General features: G+C 49.0%; 1 protein-coding gene across 1 annotated transcript in view; it reads right to left on the reverse strand.

The window, feature by feature from the left end:
- Window positions 1–407: 407 nt before the first annotated feature.
- The window catches only part of DENND11 (DENN domain containing 11), a 35562-nt gene continuing 20167 nt past the window's right edge, over window positions 408–15802 (reverse strand). The window contains exons 4-8 of the mRNA XM_035021253.1: window positions 8318–8471; window positions 2814–2952; window positions 1642–1773; window positions 1276–1426; window positions 408–480 (exon numbers count right to left, since the gene is read on the reverse strand). Of these exons, the coding sequence (XP_034877144.1) occupies window positions 408–480; window positions 1276–1426; window positions 1642–1773; window positions 2814–2952; window positions 8318–8471 (649 nt within the window). The remainder of the gene's footprint in view (window positions 481–1275; window positions 1427–1641; window positions 1774–2813; window positions 2953–8317; window positions 8472–15802) is intronic.

Genomic DNA, 15802 nt, shown 5'->3' on the forward strand with positions numbered 1-15802 from the left:
AAACAAACAAAAAATTAAAAAAAAAAAAAAGTTAAAATTTCTGACTACCCCGTAATACTGAATGCGAGGAACGGCTTTATTTGAACGAGGCGACGGAGGAGAAGCCTGAGCCTGAAGGACAGAGGCGTCTATGCAGCGGACATCTGCGGGGAACGCTCAATGGAGAGACACATGAGGACTCCCGTTTTCTCTGAACTTCCCTGCTCCTCTCCTTAACGCCTCTGGGGGTCCCCCGATGGCACCTCAGGGCTCACGGTGGACTCCATACGGAGCCCAGCTCTCAGTGGACCTGGCAGCAATAAAGGACATCCCTGGGCTGCCGAGGGTGACGGGGGAGGGGTCGGGGCCCAAAGCGGTTGGCGCTGCGGGATCCTCAGGGAAACCCCACAAGTGCCGCCCAGGCTGACTTACAGCACAAAGAGGTCCTCCTCACAAGGGTTGTACTCTTCTTCCACCTCCTGGGAGTACAGCAGCATCTGCCTGTGGGGAGGGAGGCCACCTTCACGCTCTGCTGCCACTACAGGACCCCCGACATCGGCCAGGTCAGCGGTCAGGCCCCTGCATGGGCCACCCCCCGACTCCCCGGAAGAGCAGCCCCAACCCCTGGCCCCAAAGCCTGGAGAGATGGATGACGGGAAAGGAACAAATGGGGCTTGGAGTCCAACCCCTGGGGTCCAGGGCCAGTGCCGGCCCCGTGTGGTCTCAGGCAAGTGGCGCTCTTTCTTCAATGCCCATCGAACAGGGATGATGGTGATGCTATTATTTATTTCGCCACCGATACCACATGAGACCGCTCGTGTCACGGATTACTGAGAAATTACGTGAGATAAGGAATAAGCACGTGGGCAATACTGTGCTCACTGGGTGCTCCTTAAAGGCTGGTGCTCTCCCTTGGGCCGCCCAGGTTCCGAGCCCGTCAGAAAGAAGTCACCGGGGCGCCTGGGTGGCTCAGTTGGTTGAGCAACTGCCTTCGGCTCGGGTCATGATCCTGGAGTCCCGGGATCGAGTCCCGCATCGGGCTCCCTGCTCGGCGGGGGGTCTGCTTCTCCCTCTGACCCTCCTCCCTCTCCTGCTCTCTGTCTCTCATTGTCTCTCTCGCAAATAAATAAAAAAATCTTAAAAAAAAAGAAAGAAGTCACCGCCCACGTACGTGCCACTGCTACGAACCGCGGGGCGGGGGTGGACAGGACGGGCTTCACGGACGGACCCCCGCCGGGCCGTCTGTGGGGCTGCGCGCCCCCCACCGCCCGCGGGCCCCGGGCAGGCTCCCGCTACCTCTGCTCATTGAGCCGCCGGTACTTCTCACGGTCAGCACTGTTGATCTTCAGCAGGGGCTGCAGGTGGTCGTGGTGTGTCTTCACGTTCTGGTTATCCACATAGACATCATACAGTTCCCGCTTCTCCTCGAAAATCTTCTCTGTGGTGCCTGGGACATCCAAGTTCAGGGTCTGGCAAGCTGGAGGCCGGCACCGAAAGGCACCCGCCCGACCCCACCAAGGAAACGAGGGGCAGGAGCGCTGCGTCTGCGAGGAGGAGGGCCCCTGGGGAGCCGCAAGGCCAGAGCCCGGCTTCCAGCGGGGCTGTCGTGGGGAATCGGGGCAAGGATGTGTGGGCAGGACGCGCGGAGGGCCCCGTACTCACAGGCCACATAGGACACCTCTACCTCCAGGCTCTCGATGTCAGCCACGTTCACATAGAAGAAGGGCTTGGACTCAGGAATGGTGCCCCCGATGCCCGGCAGCGAGACGTTGGCCAGACAGCAACAGCAATATACTGTGGGACGGGGGCGGGAGGGAGGAAGAGGAGGGGCGGGAGGAGTGTGCCCCTCGGCCCCGGCAGCCTGCTGGCCACCCCTCCCAGCAGTCAGCCTCCAAGGACGCTGGGGAGGCTTCGCCCGTGCCGTCCTAGAGCCTGAGTCACCACGGGGCTCTGGCCTTCTGAGGGGACGGGGCAGGGCCACGAGCCTTTCGGGGCCCACAGCAGAACCCGATCTCCAGGGACACCAGCGACGCCTGACCACAGCCAACAGACGGTTTCCAGTCTTCACCTCACGAGGTCTTGCTTAGGATCTGGCGCTGGTGACCTTCCCCTTCCCCACAGCTCCTGCCTGGGGTAAGCCCCGCATCTCCCGGTTCCCGCCCTTCTTCCAACCGCCCCCGCTCAGTCGCGTCTGCCGTCCCGCTGTATGACATCACCTCGAGTGCCTGCATCACCTCGAGTGCCTGCATCACCTCGAGTGCCTGCATCACCTCCCCTCACTCGCGCTCTCCCCGAGGGACGCCATCCAGCCCGCGGTCACCGGCACTCTATATGCCACTCTCAAATCTTCATCTCCAGCCTGCCTTTCCCCCAAGGTCCTGACCCAGCCGCACCAGCGCCTGGTGTCCACCTCGCATACAAAGCCAATGCTATCCACTCCACCCCTTCTACTCCTCCGGGACCCCCAGCTGGTGGCCCCACCATCCTGGTCATCCTAGACCCTTCCTCCATTCCCTCACACACATCAGAATCGTACAACCCAAATCACACACCAGCGTTTGCCAGGTTTACCTCCGCAGTGTATCAGAATCTATCTTCTCTCACATCTACTCTCTCTCACCAGACTACGGATGTGTCCCCCAACCCACCTTCTGCTCCGCCGCCAGAGCCCACATTCTAGAACACAAGTCCAACCCCGGCATTCCCAGGCTGAAAACCTGGGACCCTCTTGGGACAGCCCAAACTCTTCTGAACTTGGTCAACAATGCAAAGACTCAAGCAGTTGCTACCCCAGGACACCTAGGAAAGAAAACCCAACTCTGGCTTCTAGTTACCTCTATAGCATACGACACCCACGGGAGGGGGAGAAAATATCAAAATGCGCTTTCGAAGTAAGGCAAATTTCCAAAGGATGATGATCTGTTCTCCAAAGAACTTGATAAACTGAGACATGCAGCCAGCTGGGTGTGTGATCTGGAAAAAATAAAGGAGAGGAAGAGATGAGCCCGTTCAAAATGTGAAAAACGATTCAGTACAGCTGTGTGCTAAACAACCCCCCCACCCAGCCCACAAACTCCAGACCACAACCAACAGAGGCACTAAGGGACGGTTACTTCTACACAAAATGGTATTGTTCACTTTAAAGTCTCACTTTTAAATGAGATTTCAATACTCCAAAAACTCCCCTGATACAATAGATGAAGTCTGAGTTTCGGGATCATTAAGAACTTTGCTCAGTAGAGAGGGGCGCACAAGAAACAATGCTGAACGTGCTTTTGAAAAGTCAGAAAGAAAAGTTTCTGAAATAACAGTACGCCCTCAGTGAGAACATTCAGCTCAAAACCATTACCGGGCCCTAATGGTTCACAGGGAGGCCGGTGCTGGGCTTGGGGCTGGGAGAACATTCAGCTCAAAACCATTACCGGAAGGGGTGCAGTGATGAGCTCCCCAAGCGTACGGAGACTGCTACTGTGTCAGGTGAGTATCTGTGCAGGTTACGGGCAGGAGGACCTCACGGGCCCCCTTGCCCAATAACCGCTGTATGTGGGGTCCAGCCTCTTCCTTCCTGCCAAGTGCAAGGAGCCTGTTACCCCCTCAGGAGCTCTGACCCCGGAAAAGCTGAATTCCAATCCCAGCTCTGCCATTTACTAGTGGGCGGCCTTGGGGAAGTTAGCCAACGCTCCCTGTTCTCTCCTGATCTGTGAAATGGGGAGACCATCCTGCCCCTCACATGGCTCTCAGGACCACCTGAGGAAAAACACATGAAATGCTCAGCCTGCAGGTGCTGATGAAACAGGAAGTCTTCAAGCTCTGCTCCTCAGGAGCGCTTTGGAAGGTCACTTCCGAGCTCAAGTGTCCGAAGCAATAGCGCTCACCACCCACTGGGGGCGCTGGTGAGCGCACCTCCGAGGAGCTGCGCCCACAGGGAGGCCGGTGCTGGGCTTGGGGCTGGGAGCCCTGGCGACCCGCAGCATGAGCCTCCCTTTCCGGGGTGGGCGATGTCCCCGCACCTGTGCCTTTCACTTGCGCTCCCCCCCCCCCCCCCCCCCCCGCCCACTGGCAGAGAGGCTGCCCTCCTCTGAGGGTCCCTGTCCCACCCCTGTGCCTACTCCTCTCCCAGATCTCCGGGAGGAGAGGCACTGAACCACCATGTCTGGTCAGATTCCTCCAACCCCAATCTTTCACAAAAAGTACTAAGGCAATGAGACAGGAACGGGAACCCAGGCCCTGCGGGCCCCTCCCAGCCTCCCCTCTGGTGATCCTCAGCCCTGAGGACATTCTTCTACTGCATGAAGGCCTGCCAGTGTTTTGCCCAAACGTGTCCTGGGCCCTAGGATCCCAGAATAAACGATCAATCCTTAATTCTGGTCTTATTTATTCATCCATTCAAGGAAGCACAGATACACTCGGACAAGAAAGGTTTCTCACATGCTAACTTTGCACCAAACACTGTGCTAAGCAGGCTCGGTCCAACAATGAACTCTGGAAAGGCCCAGCCCTTGCCCCTTATATAGTATAGAGACTACTGGGAGAAGCAGGTGTAAGCGATCAAATCCCAGCCTGAGAGCTGATGGGAGGCAGCAGACGCTGCAGGAACACACAGGAGGTGCCCGACCCAATTCTTGGAGAGACACGGAAGACTTCCTGGAGGCAGCGTGTCTCAGCTTGAACACGAAGGAGAAACTAGACCGACAGTGTTCTTGGTAGAGGGATCAGCATGTGCAAAGGCCCAGAGACAAGAGACAACACGTCACTTCCTGAGAACTGCCAGTAACTGAGGCGCTGGGCCGGGACTATGCCAGGGCAACGCGGGAAGGGGTTATATTGAGGGACATTTCTCCTGCTTTCACCTAAATCTATTTCCCGGGTCTGGGCCTCATTCTGCCGTAGCTTTTATAGGAAACTCTTTTCCTGACTTATGCAGCTCCCTCCTTCACATTTTTCCCTCCGACCTTCCAGGGGACATACTCCAGGCTCTCTTCACTCCCTAACCGTGGCCAGCAACCCTTGGGCTCTCTCTCCATCCCTTGCCTCCCCTCTATCCCGAATCCCTGCCCAGGGACTCCATCTGCTCCCTGGGGCTCAGTCCCTATTCTCTGTCCCACTTCCCCACTTCCCAAAGCGGGGCATCTACCAGGCACTGCCGGGGCCCTCAGAGAGGCCTCAAGCCTTCCTTCCTCCCTTGCCAGTGATTTTTGACTCTGCAACCATCTCAGATCTGACCCCGAATTTAAAAACTTAAACTTTTCTTCACGTGTGTGCGCTCTGTAAAAATTCACTGAACTATATATGTGGATTTTTTTAAACTTGTGGCTACAAAATATTATGTTTCAAGAGAAAGCTTCTATAGACATTTCTTTATATGTACATACATGTGATATTCCATAAACGACCAGTGGAATCATATATATATATCATTGTTTCACGTGCTGTCATTTTCCTCCTGGTCCTTTCCTTTTTCACACATATATGCATCATCCCTCCATATCTTATCTCATCCCCAGGTAATATATGTATTAATAACCTTGTATACACCCAAGCATTGTCCCATGCAGATGTATGCGTGTGTGTATTTATACCTACCCCTGAGGCTGTGATTATTTTACAAAAGTACAAGATCATATCACATACAGTTTTCTGCACTTTGCTGTTCTCACACAAACACACTTCCTGGTAGACCTTCCACGTCAGTGACGTATGTTCTAATTCATTATTTATACTGGCTATATGATATATGGGGCATTCTCATTTTCTACCACTCTATACAATGCTGACTTAAACATTCTTATATAGACATCATTATATTCTGGTGGTTTATAAATAGAGGGCAGATCCTAAGGAGTGGGATTGCTAAAGCAAAGGGTACATGCATTTTTAGTAAGTACTAACAAATTGTTTTGTAAAAAGGTCATTCACATTTCCATCTGCAACCTATCGCAAAGTACCCTTTCCCCTGCATCACCTAGAATTTGACATGTATGTTAATGAGCTGCCCTCAAGGGAGCAAAAGCAGAAGGCAATTTTACGTTCTCTCCCCTCTGTCCCTCCTTCGTGGCCTGTTGGGGAGTGGAATCCGGGGACACCCAGGTCAGATGCTGCTCATCTCCCTGTGGGTTTGAGATAGCCCAGAAGCAATTTGAGAAGGAAAAAACGGGTCAGAGTTAGGAGTGGCAAGGAAAGGATCCAGGGTTCAGTCAATACTGACCCAGAATCGCCTTAATGACCCTCTGACCATTTCTTAATTATTGCCTCTCAGGGCATGCCATGGTGCGGGGAAATCTTTAAGCGACGTTCCCTGGACTCCCATGGCAGCTGGCTTCCTGTTATATTCCTCCCCTGGGATGCAATGACTGGCAACTGGAAGGCAGAAGGAAGGGAGAAGGAGCTCTCTTCAGTTTCTCACTCCTGCTGGTATTTCGCCAGCAGCAGAGGACATCTCTGACTCTCGCCTCCAGCTTCTCCCAGCAGCTCCAGCTGAGCCACGCCCCTCAGCAGGTCCAGCATCAGCAGGTGCACAGTGCCTAAGACACCTGAGCACAGGCTGTGTAGGGCCCCTCCTCAAGCCCCTGTAGTTTTGATAATGTCATCCCTCCCTCTGTTATCCCAGCCCTGGGAGGGTGCATTCAGTAGGCAGCCTCTAAGAGGGCCCTCAATGATCCCCACCTCTTGGTATTTACAGCCTTATGTAATCCCCTCTCCTGAGTAACTTGCTTAAACCAACAGAAGATGGCAACATTGCAGGGTTGTCATGTCCAGTTAGGTTACAGAGGATTTTGATTTCCATCTTGCTAGGAGATTTTTTCACTTGCTGACTTTGATGAAGCAAGCCACCATGTTGGAGAGACCCATCTGGCCACGGACTGAGGACAACAAAGAGGCAGCGGTACTGAAGGCCTTAGTCCACTAGCCCTCAAGGAAACCAATCCTCCAACAACTGCATGAGCTCAGAAGTGGATACTTCCCCAATCGGGCCTTCAGACGAGACCCCAGACCTGGCTGATACCTTGACTATGGTCTCATGGGAGACCATGAAGCAGAGGACCCAGCCAAAACATGCCTAAATTCCTGGCTCACAGAAACTGTGAGATAATAAATATGTACTATTTTAAGCCACTAATTTGGGGGTACTTTGTAATGCAGCAGTAGATAACAGAAGGTGGGAGTTGTCTATAATTACAAATATCTAGATTCTCTTGTTCCCTTTTGGCTCCTTCAGTCTTCTAATGCCTAGATTATGGATTCCCTATAAATTAAAGTATCTTAGAATATCTAACGTAGTTTGTGTTTTCCTGGCAAGACCCTAACTGGTACTTACTGGGTTCAAATTCCATAGTCAAGTATTTAAGGTTCTCTACAATTTGATTCCAACCTATTTTTCCAAACATTTCTCTCCTGGTCAGTTGACATAGAAATTCAATCCCAGTCAAACTACAGGCAGACCTCATTTTACTGCACTTCACTTTACAGGGCTTCGCAGATACTGCATTTTTTATAAATTGAAAGTCTGGCAACCTTGCATCAAGCAAGTCTACTGGCGCCATTTTCCCAACGACAGTTGCTCACATCGCATGTGTCACATTTTAGTAATTCTTACAATATTTCAAAATTTTCATTATTATTGGGGCACCTGTGTGGCGCAGTCGGTTAAGCGCCCGACTCTTGGCTTCAGCTTGGGTCATGATCTCAGGGTCGTGAGATCAAGCCCCATGTCAGGCTCCGCACTCAGCGCAGAGTCTGCTTGAGGTTCCTTCTCCCTCGACCCCTCCCACTCATGCTCTCTAAAATAAATAAATAAATCTTTAAAAAATTTTTTCATTATTTCAATAATTTCAATAAATATATTTATGACTTCATGCTCATACTCATCTCTGTACCCTCCCAACACCTCACGCTTGTGAACTGTAAATGAACACATTCTAGCACACAGGCAAAGGACTTCAGAACAAATACGTAATTAAGTAGCATCAGGAATATGGAAACTATGAAATACTACATCTATTCATTACATTCTTCATCTTTCATCTTTTCAGTTCAAGGGTCTGGTTTTAAAATATCTAAGCCAGTAACCGAATCAAGTCCACCTTCTCCCTGCTGGGAACCCACCATGACGGGCCTCTCATCCCACACGGCTTTGCACCATGCTCGCAGCAGTGCCTAGAAAGCACATCGTTGCCTTGTGTTTTACAAGAATCCAAATGCTTAGGTCAGAAACCTATCCAAACCAGACTTTGGGCATAAGCCCAAGACATAAATTCCTAATTAATTAAAAAAATAAATAAACCACCACCACTGTAGCAGACTCGAGCCCAGGGCCATGTGAGCGCACGGCTAGCCCTACCTTCATCTCGGGATACATGTATCGGTGGATGGAAGGCAGCCAGTAGACGGGGGGCAGGCTGCTGCCTCTCCCCAGACCGGCATGGAGCACCCCTTTCTTGTCCTCGTAGAATGCAGCCAGATGGGAGTAATGTCCCGGTGTCTCCAGCTGGTGTCTGCAAACACACACACGCACAGTGAGAAGAGCTCCGGCCCAGCTCGGCCTCTCACTGCCCTCACCCCAAGGCCTAGAACGCTTAGGAACCAACTGATAAACTGAAGAGACCCCCATTTTGAGGTTGCCTAGGATGCCTACTTTGGTGTTCCAGAAGATCCTCATGGAAAGCTCAAATGTGGGGTCTGATACTCCCTGGCGCCATCAAACACATTCTCCTCCTTGTGGGAAACTCACAGAAGGAACACACTCTGACTAACGTCTATCGTTCTAGAGTAAGGTGTGCTCAAGGGTGTGCCCCTTCCCGGAGAACGCTGGGACAGGGACAGCTTGCAAGACCCAAATCCCCTGCTTAAAGCTGCTCGCTGTTGAGAAACCATGCTTGTTTGCTTTGTTAAAGGAGACTCAGAGGAAGTTTACCCCTCAGTGTGTCAAGGGAAAACAATTATTACTGGATGTCACCAGGCCTTATACTTTCTGTATCAAGTAATAAAGTAATAAAAAATTCAGAATCTCTTATTTTTCTTACTGGGCCTGCAGAGACTGGGCTGTGGGGAGCCCTGGCAACTGTCCCCAAAACCAAGAAAGCCACACGGAATCCCTGGACCATTTGGACAATGGAGAATCCTGCCTTCAAGTCAAGCACAGGAGCGTTGTGGGTACTCTGTGGCGCCATGCTGAATGGAGGTGCTATGGGTTGAATTGTCCCCCTCCACTCTCCTCCAGAAAAAAGATCTGCTGGAGTCCTAACTCTCAGTACCTAAGAATGTGACCCTCTCTGGACACAGTCTTTACAGAGATAATCAAGTTAAAGTGAAGTCACTGGGGTGGATCCTCATCCAATAGGACCGATGACCTTATCAAAAGGGGGAAATCTGGACACACTGAGATACACACAAGGAGAACGCCACGTGAAGATAAAGGCAGAGGTTGAGAGTGATGCATCTATGAGCCAAGGAAAACCAAAGGTCGCCAGCAAACCACCAGAAGCCAGGAGAGAGGCAAGGAGCAGATTCTCCCTCGTGGCCGCAGAAGGAACCAACCTCCCGACGCCTTGACGTCAGACTTCCCGCCCCCAGAACGCTGACAGGATTTCTGTCGCTTGAAATCCCCCAGTTTGGGGTACTCTGTTATGACAGCCTTAGGAAACAAATATAGGGAGGAATACACAGCATTAGAATCTTTTTAGTCTTATTTTCTTGGTGCCCTACAAGTGCCATCATATTGCAACAATCAAGAATCCAAATTATGTCCAAATCATGGTTGACCATGGAGTGACCATGACCGCAATAGGCAAGCGCCCCAATCCATCGTTGTTGGTCTACCCCAAACTCGGACATAAACCGCTCAGAGTCAAGATTCTCATAGTCCAGCCGGGAGCCAGCTGCCTCCGAACTGTCTCTTCTCCAGAGTGACTCCCAGCTCCCGATGTCACGGTGATGCTGCCACTCCACACGGTGACATCTCCAGCAAGTTACCGAACTGTTCAAAATCTGCCCTTTCCCCCACCTTGCCTTCAAAGAGAGATACTAGTCCCACGACAGTATCCTTTTGAGGGGCAAATGAAATGAAGTAGAAAGAACGCTCACACAGTTCGTGCCCCACTTCGGTCACTCACAAACGTGAGGCTCCTTCCTCCCCAGCAATCCTGCAGTGTCTAGCCGGGTGCACGGTGAGGGCCCAAAACACCGGGTAAAGGGGGGAGATTCAGGCCAAGCCCCTGGAAGAGATCTTAGGGCAAATTCACATTTAAAAGAGAGAAAAAAAAAAAATCAACATCAAGTATATTTTAGAAACTTATTACTCCGGTAAGTTCCTCTGGGGTGGGGGAGAGGCTCTCTAATTCAGGGGTTCCTATACGTTCCGTTTTAAGCTTTGCACAAGAAGGCAGTCACATGATGTAATAATAAATGCCTATGAGAGGTGGGGGCTTATAATCCTTTCTTTGACTCTTACTCGCATGCTCCACGGGAAACCATGGTGGCTCAGCTGTGTTTAATTCTGAGACAATGGCAGATTTCAGATACTCTTCAAGGATGTGTGTCCAACTGATGAAAATTTGCTTAATACAAAATAACGCAAAGATGATTAAGTTCAAAGGTGTTTTCAACTAGGATGTAATTTCCCTAAAGGAACAGTGAGAATTAGTTTACCGTATTTTCAAAACTCTGTTTTCTGCACTAAACGGGGATGTATCAAGGGTAATTTCTACTCTTTCATTTTCTAGGTCGTTGACTGGGTGCTCAATTGTCTTTTCTTTTTGACTACCTTATAAAGCTATACTTGAACCGAGTTTCTTTTTTTTTTTTAAGATTTTATTCATTTATTTGACACAGAGAGAACACAAGCAGGGGGAGCAGGAAAGGGAGAAGCAGGCTTCCCGCTGAGCAGGGAGCCCAATGTGGGGCTCAATCCCAGGACCCTGAGATCATGACCTGAGCTGAAGGCAGACGCTTAACTGAGCCACCCAGGCGCCCCTTGAACCGAGTTTCTAAAGAAAAGCTCACTAAGTCAGAGAACCTTAGACAAAAAGCTATGTCCTCTGACAGTCGGAGATATCACTGACAGATGGCACAGAACAAGGCAGTAATATGGAAGACAGAATACGAGCACGGACATAAATATAAACTGGCAGTTCCGGATCAGTTTTAAACAACTGTTGTGTGAGATTTTGCAATAAACAACACTGATGAGCAAGCCATAATACCAAGATAACCCAAAAGATACTGAAGCAAGGCTGAGAGCTGGAAGGTATGTTGAGCTTCAAAGACGTGCAAAAGGGGACCTTCTGGGCGATCTTGTCTAGAAGGATGCCTAGACAAGGAAGTGCCACACTGAACACAGGCCAAGCCATTTATGGAAAGTGTCTAAGAGACATGATATTGTAAAAACTAGAGAATGACATGCACAATATATACTACTGATCTGAAGCCTCAGGCAGGCTTCTGGGCCAGATCGAGGGTTCCCCTGCAGGACCAGAGACACTGGGGCTCTCCTTAAGCCCAAGCCCCTTCACAGGTAGAACATAAGCTTACGTGACCACGCAGATGCCCACTGCAGCTAACCCTGCCTTCCCTTACACGCCCCAGCAATAAGGTATCCAACGTCAGAGTCAGAAATGCGTTTGTACGACAGTTACCCTTCATCACTCCGTGTATTCGCTCCTGCTCTGAACCTGTTTGTCCTCTGGCTTTGCAAGTACAGAAAAACAGGCATTCCCTTTTACTGCTGGTGGACGTAGAAAATGGTACCACCTTTCCGAAGGGTCACCTGCAATTTGTATCAAATTGTACACCGCATGTACTTTCTGACCCGGTGACTCCAGTTCTAGGAGTGTGGCCCAAACGACTACATCTGGATATGAACAATCATTTACCTACAGTGATGCTCATGTTTACAGGGGCGAAATACAAGAAACAACCCAAAAGGGGCACCTGGGTGACTCAATCGGTTAAGGATCTGCCTTTGGTTCAGGTCATGATCCCAGGGTCCTGGGATCGAGCCCCGCATTGGGCTCCCTGCTCAGTGCGGAGTCTGCTTCTCCCTCTCCTCTCCGCTTATGTCCTCTCTCACTATCTCTATTGCTATTTCTGTCTGTCTCTCTCAAATAAATAAAATCTTTAAAAGAGAAACAACCTAAAAGCCCAGTAGCAGCGATAAAGTCACGATACATCTGTATGCTGAAATGCTCTGGAACCACCATGATGTTGAGAACTATTATGCATGATATTCATGGAAAGATTAACATACCAACTCAGACATTTTAGATGCTGAGTGACCTTGACATTCTTTTTTAAAAATTGTGTATGTATATATTTATACATGGGAAAAAGACTGGAAAATTATAAATGTTAATAGCAGATATGTCCGGCTGGTGGGATCATGTTCTCTTTACTTTCTTGAACTTTTGTTTTTTTTTTTTCCAGTCTTCTACAATAATTATATGATAATTTTATATTTAGTCTTCTAAACTTTTCACTACAGAAAATTTTAAACTTATACAAAAAGTAGAAAAAAGAATCTTAAGCCCCATTACCCATCAATTAGCTTCAACAATGATCAATATTTTATCAATATGGTTACATCTACACCCTATTCCCCCACTGACAGTCTTCTTCCTGGAATATTTTTTTTTTAAAGATTTATTTATTTGACACAGAGAGAGACAGCAAGAGAGGGAACACAAGCAGGGGGAGTGGGAGAGGGAGAAGCAGGCTTCCCGCGGAGCAGGGAGCCTGATGTGGGGCTCAATCCCAGGACCCTGGGATCATGACCTGAGCCGAAGGCAGACGCTTAACGACTGAGCCACCCAGGCTCCCCTTCCTGGAATATTTTAAAGCAAATCCCTTATCACAACATTTTACCCATAAACACCTTGGTATACCTCTCTAATGGATAAAGTCTATTTAAAAAAGAGCATAAACACCATGCCCTTATCTCTCCTAACAAAATTAATAATGAAGCCTGGATACAAATTAATACCCAGGCCACATTCGAATGATACCAACTGTCCCCAAAATGTTTTACAGTTGGCTGTTTGAATCATGATCTAAGCACGGTCCAGAGATCTCGTAACGTGTTCTAAGTCCCTTTTATTCCATAACACTCCCTCCTTCTTTTTCTACTTTTTTAAAATGATAAGGTAGTTCTCCAATGTCTTCTGATTAATAAGAACTAGTCACAGAAAGGACTAACTAGATATTGAAGCTAAGAGTTGTGGAGGAAATCTAGTAAGTAAGTTTGGGGTAGGAGAAGTAAGAATGAATAGAAAACACAGATACAGTGTTTTCAGAAATCAAGTCTAGTCACGGCTGCAGTCAAACATGGCCCCGACCTGGGCTCACCTCACACATGCCTCTCCCCCCCAGAGCCTCACGCAAGTCCCTCCTCCCGTGTCACCTCGAGCCCTCTGTAATCACTAAGCTGGAAAACCTTCCTAGTGTGACTGCAGATCTAGGAGCCATGAAAAAATAAATGACTTCAATGAAGAAAAACATCTGCGTGACAGAAGGTAATGTGAAAAGATGAATGACAGGGGCGCCTGGGTGGCTCAGTCAGTTGAGCATCTGACTCTAGATTTCAGCTCAGGAAATGATCTCAGGGTGGTGGGACTGAGCCCCGCATCGGGCTCCGTGCTCAGCGCTGAGCCTGCTTGGGATTCTCTCTCCCTCTCCTTCTCCCCCCCCCCCAATCACTCTCTCTCTCTCTCTCTCTCTCTCTAAATAAAATCTTAAAAAAAAAAAAGATGGATGACAAAGGGGAAAAATATTTTCAATTTATTCCACAAAGAACAAATCTCCCTACTACACAAAGAACTCCTAGAAATTCATAAAACAACCAAAGGAAAAAAAAAAAAGAAAGAAAACTGCAGCAAAGGTTAGAAACGGTTCACAGAAGAGGAAAAACAAGTGGCTCAAATATAAAGGTGCTCAATCTCACTCATTAGAAAAATGCAAATTAAACCTAGACTCATATACCATGTTTTACCCTTCAGAACGCCCAAACTCAAAGTTTTATTTTGTGTCGGCAATGTTGGGAGGAAACAGATTTGACAAGAGCTATCACAATTACAAATGCCTCTTCCTTTTGAACCACCAATTTCATTTCTAGAAATTTAATGTACACATACTCTGTTCATCTGCGAAAGGATACTTGCACACAGGTATTCAGTGCAGCATTATCTGTAACAGCAAAAGACTGGAGATGACCAAACGTCCATCAATAAAAAAGACTCGCTAAACAAAGTGTGGTTCTTCTGTATAAGGCACATACACAACATACACAGCTGTGAGAAACGATAAACTCTCTGTACAGATCCAAGAATAGATCTCCTAGATATCTTGTTCATTGAAAACGGCAAAATGCACATCAACGTGGATAACCTGATACTCTGTCCATGAAAGGGGGGCGGATAAAGAATATACATTTGTGTTTGCATATACACACATATTTTGGAAAGACAGAGGAGAAATTGACAGTAATTACTGAGATTATTGGATGGATATGGGAACTGGACCTTTCATTTTTTTTTTTAAAGATTTATTTGAAAGAGAGAGCAGGAGCCGGGGGAGGAGCAGAGGGAGAGAGGGCGAAGTAGGCTCCCCGCTGAGCAGGAAGCCCGACTCAGGGCTCCATCCCAGGACTGAGAGATCATGACCCGAGCTGAAGGCAGATGCTTAACCCACTGAGCCACCCAGGTGTGCCTGGACTTTTCATGTTATGCCAGTGGTAGAGTCTGCCTCTCTCTTCTTCCCTGAGCAACAGATCTTTCTGATTGTAGCTCGTCACACAGTCACCTCGTTAAGGACCACAAATAGCAGACCTTCTTGCTGCCAGGCGTGGCTACGAATGAAGAACTGGCCAATCGCATGTAAGGAGAAGGGATGTGTTTAACTTGGGGCATGCCTGTGTTTTTCCTTTGCCTGCAGGCGGCAAGTACATGACCTGGTGACGGTGGGTCGGCTTCTACCACGCGGGCAAGGACAATACTCTAGGAGACAGGAGCATTCAAGACAGAAAGACTTGGGTCCCAGGATGACCCCGCAGAACAGAGACATCTACCCGCCCCCCCCCGGACAATTTGTTCCTCCCCTCCCCCTGGGACTGTTGTGCTAGAAAAGCCGTACGTCTGTCTCCTTTGAGTTACCGTATCTTGGGTCTCTTTGTTGTCGCGGCTAAAGCAGAAGACGGTACCTAGAAATGAGTTACCCCATATCAGAAAAGCATTGTGGCCTTTGGCTCAGCAGCTGGCAAGGGAAGGGGGTGAGAAGAGGTGTTGCAGCCCAGAAAGCTGGGAGCCCTTTTTACACTGTTGCCAAAACTTGTTGGAACTGCAGTAACTTGGAAGACAGGCCCTGTGTCACCCGAACTTGTAACTTCAGGGGAAACAGAAATAAAATGTTGATTGCTCCTGATTTTCAGGGAGCCAGTACAAGAGGAAGATGCAAACAGGCAAGAACTGGCCGGTTTGCAAGCCGAAATGGAAGGGAATGCAGCCGAAGGGCGGTGTGTTCTGAGTTCTGCAATACAAATTCAGACTCCAACTGTTTGGGGATCCCAAAGGACTGGGGAAGCCAACTGCTTTTGTACCCCAAAAGCAGGAGGTAAGAATTTCTCTCAAAGCTTCTATGAAAGTCTCCAGTTAAGAGTGGAGTCACGGGAGTCGCGCCCATTTGCAAAGATCAGATTTAGGGTGCAGCCTTGGGGGTGGTTGCCATTAAAATGAGGAAAAGATAGATAGGCCAAAACCAGACACCAGTAACTAGTCTGTAGTCCAGTGATTTAAAAACTAAGACCCCAAAGAAATTTCGGCAGTGGATACTTTATCTGGAA

The sequence above is a fragment of the Mirounga leonina genome, unplaced genomic scaffold, assembly GCF_011800145.1.
Source record: "Mirounga leonina isolate KUSES-001 unplaced genomic scaffold, KU_Mleo_1.0 Mir_174, whole genome shotgun sequence".
Lineage (NCBI taxonomy): Eukaryota > Metazoa > Chordata > Mammalia > Carnivora > Phocidae > Mirounga > Mirounga leonina.